The 6,000-nt window shown below is 38.5% G+C and overlaps 1 protein-coding gene across 1 annotated transcript in view; it reads right to left on the reverse strand.

Annotated features, from left to right (window-relative positions):
- Positions 1-3,875: 3,875 nt before the first annotated feature.
- LOC133558735 (transcription factor mef2A-like) overlaps positions 3,876-6,000 on the reverse strand; it is a 4,859-nt gene continuing 2,734 nt past the window's right edge. Inside the window, exons 3-4 of the mRNA XM_061909886.1 lie at positions 5,531-6,000; positions 3,876-4,500 (exon numbers count right to left, since the gene is read on the reverse strand). The exon at positions 5,531-6,000 is cut by the window's right edge and continues 221 nt beyond it. Coding sequence (XP_061765870.1) covers positions 4,427-4,500; positions 5,531-6,000 — 544 coding nt within the window. The 3' untranslated portion in view covers positions 3,876-4,426. The remainder of the gene's footprint in view (positions 4,501-5,530) is intronic.

Here is a 6,000-nt window from a genome sequence, read left to right on the forward strand (position 1 = left end):
TGGTTTCCTGTGGACGGGACTCTCGCTGCTGTCTTGGATCCGCTTGAACTGAACTCTCGCGGCTGTGTTGGAGCCACTATGGATTGAACTTTCACAGTATCATGTTAGACCCGCTCGACATCCATTGCTTTCGGTACCCTAGAGGGGCGGGGGGGTTGCCCACCTCTGAGGTCCTCTCCAAGGTTTCTCATAGTCAGCATTGTCACTGGCGTCCCACTGGATGTGAATTCTCTCTGCCCACTGGGTGTGAGTTTTCCTTGCCCTTTTGTGGGTTCTTCCGAGGATGTTGTAGTCGTAATGATTTGTGCAGTCCTTTGAGACATTTGTGATTTGGGGCTATATAAATAAACATTGATTGATACATTACACATTAAAACATTTTTTTAAATGTAATAAAAAAAGAAAACATAATTCCCCTCCCTTCAAAACAGAAGCAAAAAACAAAGTTCAATGGCTGATCAAAAAGGAAAATAATTGATATGCTGTGAATGTATATATATATATATATAAAAGTATATATATATATATATAGATGTACTTTGTGGACGCTGTCTTTGCTCCACAGTAAGTCTTTGCTGTCGTCCAGCATTCTGTTTTTGTTTACTTCGGTTTTAGTTTTGTTCTGCATTGCCTTCCCTAAGCTTCAATGTCTTTTCTTCGGGGCACTCACCTTTTGTTTGTTTTTGCTTTAAGCATAAGACACCTTTTTTTTACCTGCACCCTGCCTCCCGCTGTTTCCGACATCTACAAAGCAATTAGCTACCGGCTGCCACCTAGTGATATTACAGAGTATTACAGGGTTACTCTGCCCAGCTCTAGACAGCACATCATTTGCAGACTAGAATTACTGCTTTGCCCAAAAAATATTTCTTAACCCAAAAAGGTGAATTGAGATAATCTCCCACTGCACACCAGACTGTACCTCACGGCACGAGTGTGCTGCAGCACAGTGGTTGGAAAAACACTGCGGTAGAGAAAGCTAGGGAAAAATGCAGGCAAACCTGAGAGGATGAGCTCAAGACGAAGCAGGGAGTTCTCTGGCAGGACTAAAGAGAGTTTGGAAAGTGTAGACAACAGGTTAGATAGCTGCTGCTTAATTGGCCTCAGGTGTGTGCTGCTGCTTAATTGGCCTCAGGTGTGGACCAAAGAGAGAGTGAACAGGTGAACAAGGAACTCCAGATGACCACATACACATTCTTGTCATCCTTGTGCAATAATTGAGAAGAAATGTTCTAATGCATACAGTTGAAAATATAAATATTTTTGGAAAAGGTTCCCATTGTTTTTTTTTCCTTTAAATTAAAGTCTTGTAATTATTTCCATTATTACTTAAGTGATCTTCTTCATTGTCTCATATTTTGAGGCTCGTTTGTGGAGGACAATACCTGCTCTATGGGCAACAGTACTGGGTTTATAAAGAACAATACTGGGTTTATAAAGAACAATACTGGGTTTATAAAGAACAATACTGGGTTTATGGAGGACTATACTGGGTTTATGGACAACAGTACTGGGTTCATGGAGAACAATACTGGGTTTATGGAGGACTATACTGGTTTTATGGAGAACTATACTGGGTTTATGAAGAACAATACTGGGTTTATGGACAACAGTACTGGGTTCATGGAGAACAATACTGGGTTTATGGAGAACTATACTGGTTTTATGGAGAACAATACTGGGTTTATAAAGAACTATACTGGGTTTATGAAGAACAATACTGGGTTTATGGAGAACTATACTGGGTTTATGGAGAACAATACTGGGTTTATGGAGGACTATACTGGGTTTATGAAGAACAATACTGGGTTTATGGACAACAGTACTGGGTTCATGGAGAACAATACTGGGTTTATGGAGGACTATACTGGTTTTATGGAGAACTATACTGGGTTTATGAAGAACAATACTGGGTTTATGGACAACAGTACTGGGTTCATGGAGAACAATACTGGGTTTATGGAGAACTATACTGGTTTTATGGAGAACAATACTGGGTTTATAAAGAACTATACTGGGTTTATGAAGAACAATACTGGGTTTATGGAGAACTATACTGGGTTTATGGAGAACAATACTGGGTTTATAAAGAACAATACTGGGTTCATGAAGAACAATAATGGGTTTATGGAGAACAATACTGGGTTTATAAAGAACTATACTGGGTTTATGGAGAATAATACTGGTTTATGGAGAACTATACTGGTTTTATGGAGAACTATACTGGGTTTATGAAGAACAATACTGGGTTTATAAAGAACAATACTGGGTTTATGGAGGACTATACTGGGTTTATAAAGAACAATACTGGGTTTATAAAGAACAATACTGGGTTTATGGAGAACTATACTGGGTTTATAAAGAACAATACTGGGTTTATAAAGAACAATACTGGGTTTATGGAGAACTATACTGGGTTTATAAAGAACAATACTGGTTTTATGGAGAACTATACTGGGTTTATAAAGAACAATACTGGGTTTATAAAGAACAATACTGGGTTTATGGAGAACTATACTGGGTTTATAAAGAACAATACTGGGTTTATAAAGAACAATACTGGGTTTATGGAGAACTATACTGGTTTTATAGAGAACTATACTGGGTTTATGGAGAACTATACTGGGTTTATGGAGAACTATACTGGGTTTATAAAGAACAATACTGGGTTTATAAAGAACAATACTGGGTTTATGGAGAACTATACTGGTTTTATAGAGAACTATACTGGGTTTATGGAGAACTATACTGGGTTTATGGAGAACTATACTGGGTTTATAAAGAACAATACTGGGTTTATAAAGAACAATACTGGGTTTATGGAGAACTATACTGGTTTTATGGAGAACTATACTGGTTTTATAGAGAACTATACTGGGTTTATGGAGAACTATACTGGGTTTATAAAGAACAATACTGGGTTTATGGAGAACTATACTGGATTTATGGAGAAATATACTGGTTTTATGTAGAATTATACTGGGTTTATTTAGAACTATACTTGTTTTATGGAGAACTATACTGGGTTTATAAAGAACAATACTGGGTTTATAAAGAACAATACTGGGTTTATGGAGAACTATACTGGTTTTATGTAGAACCATACTGGGTTTATAAAGAACTATACCTGCTTTATGGACAACAGTACTGGGTTTATAAAGTACAATACTGGGTTTATGAAGAACAATACTGGGTTTATGGAGAACCATACTGGGTTTATGGAGAACAATAATGGGTTTATGGAGAACAATACTGGGTTTATGGAGAACTATACTGGTTTTATGGAGAACTATACTGGGTTTATGGAGAACAAGACTGGTTTTATGGATAATTATACTGTGTCTATGGAGAACAATGCTGGTTTTAAAGCAGCAACACTGCCCCCTGGCGGCTGCAGTCAGCACACACACTGTCATGTAGTGTACTGTAGTGTAGTGTACTGTAGTGTAGTGTACTGTAGTGTAGTGTACTGTACTGTAGTGTAGTGTACTGTACTGTAGTGTAGTGTACTGTACTGTAGTGTACTGTACTGTAGTGTAGTGTACTGTAGTGTAGTGTACTGTAGTGTAGTGTACTGTACTGTAGTGTACTGTAGTGTAGTGTAGTGTACTGTAGTGTACTGTACTGTACTGTAGTGTATGTTGTTCCAGTCAATGCTCAGATATGAAACATAAGGCAGATAAGAGGCCCGCGCCAGCTCTTTTTCAGCTGAATCAGCGTTTAAAACGGACTTGACTGGCTTACTTCCAGATGAAAGACACATTGCAGAATCTTATCTGCTGGAGGAATGTTCTGGAAGAAGAGACGTAGCGAGGAGAATATTTAAGATAAGGGTGGAGCAGATGGAATATTTGACAGACAAAACAATCCAATCATGATTTTGTATATATTTATTACCTTTTTAATATCAAAAAGTTGTTGCCTGATTGAAGGCTTCTCAGAGGAGTTTGTTGTAGAAAACAACTGCAAAAACTTGATGTGCTAATTATGCACACACAATTCAAGATTCCTAATACAACAAGTTGCATAAATGTTCCGTCGGTCCTCAGTGGTTTTTGACACAAACCACAGGAGATGCTGGTGTGTAAACCTGACAGTCCCGTCATCATGCCTCAAATGCAAAAAGACAACAAACAGGGATGACCGAGGAGTGTGATGTCGCCGTCAGTCAGGACAAACTACCTCACTCTCCGTCAACATGACATCATCCATCAACATGACATCATCCATCAACATGACATCATCCATCAACATGACATCATCCGTCAACATGACATCATCCATCAACATGACATCATCCATCAACATGACATCATCCATCAACATGACATCATCCATCAACAAGCATCTTATTGTTACTACACGTCACCATGGCTCAAATCACATCAGAGTGATACAAATTAAAAACCTAAAAGATTGAATGCAATCATAGAAATGAAAGCAAGGCACGGATGGACTTCCTGCTGGTGATGTTTGGATGTTGTTGATGTTTGGATGCTGGTGATGATTGGATGTGTGAATGTTGTTGATGTTTGGATGCTGGTGATGTTTGGATGTTGATGTTTGGATGCTGGTGATGTTTGGATGTTGTTGATGTTTGGATGTTGTTGATGTTTGGATGTTGTTGATGTTTGGATGCTGGTAATGTTTGGATGTTGTTGATGTTTGGATGCTGGTGATGTTTGGATGTTGTTGATGTTTGGATGTTGTTGATGTTTGGATGTTGTTGATGTTTGGATGTAGTTGATGTTTGGATGCTGGTGATGTTTGGATGCTGGTGATGTTTGGAAGCCAGTGATGTTTGGATGTTGTTGATGTTTGGATGTTGTTGATGTTTGGATGTTGTTGATGTTTGGATGCTGGTGATGTTTGGATGTTGTTGATGTTTGGATGCTGGTGATGATTGGATGTGTGAATGTTGTTGATGTTTGGATGCTGGTGATGTTTGGATGTTGATGTTTGGATGCTGGTGATGTTTGGATGTTGTTGATGTTTGGATGTTGTTGATGTTTGGATGTTGTTGATGTTTGGATGCTGGTAATGTTTGGATGTTGTTGATGTTTGGATGCTGGTGATGTTTGGATGTTGTTGATGTTTGGATGTTGTTGATGTTTGGATGTTGTTGATGTTTGGATGTAGTTGATGTTTGGATGCTGGTGATGTTTGGATGCTGGTGATGTTTGGAAGCCAGTGATGTTTGGATGTTGTTGATGTTTGGATGTTGTTGATGTTTGGATGTTGTTGATGTTTGGATGCTGGTGATGTTTGGATGTTGTTGATGTTTGGATGTTGTTGATGTTTGGATGTTGTTGATGTTTGGATGCTGGTAATGTTTGGATGTTGTTGATGTTTGGATGCTGGTGATGTTTGGATGTTGTTGATGTTTGGATGTTGTTGATGTTTGGATGTAGTTGATGTTTGGATGCTGGTGATGTTTGGATGCTAGTGATGTTTGGATGCTGGTGATGTTTGGATGTTGTTGATGTTTGGATGTTGTTGATGTTTGGATGTTGTTGATGTTTGGATGTAGTTGATGTTTGGATGCTGGTGATGTTTGGATGTTGTTGATGTTTGGATGTTGTTGATGTTTGGATGTTGTTGATGTTTGGATGCTGGTGATGTTTGGATGTTGTTGATGTTTGGATGTTGTTGATGTTTGGATGCTGGTGATGTTTGGATGCTGGTGATGTTTGGATGCTGGTGATGTTTGTATGCTGGTGATGTTTGGATGTTGTTGATGTTTGGATGTTGTTGATGTTTGGATGCTGGTGATGTTTGGATACTAGTGATGTTTGGATGTTGTTGATGTTTGGATGTTGTTGATGTTTGGATGCTGGTGATGTTTGGATGTTGTTGATGTTTAGATGTTGTTGATGTTTGGATGCTGGTGATGTTTGAATGTTGTTGATGTTTGGATGTAGTTGATGTTTGGATGCTGGTGATGTTTGGATGCTAGTGATGTTTGGATGTTGTTGATGTTTGGATGTTGTTGATGTTTGG

This window comes from Nerophis ophidion, linkage group LG09, assembly GCF_033978795.1.
Source record: "Nerophis ophidion isolate RoL-2023_Sa linkage group LG09, RoL_Noph_v1.0, whole genome shotgun sequence".
Taxonomy (NCBI): Eukaryota; Metazoa; Chordata; class Actinopteri; order Syngnathiformes; family Syngnathidae; genus Nerophis; species Nerophis ophidion.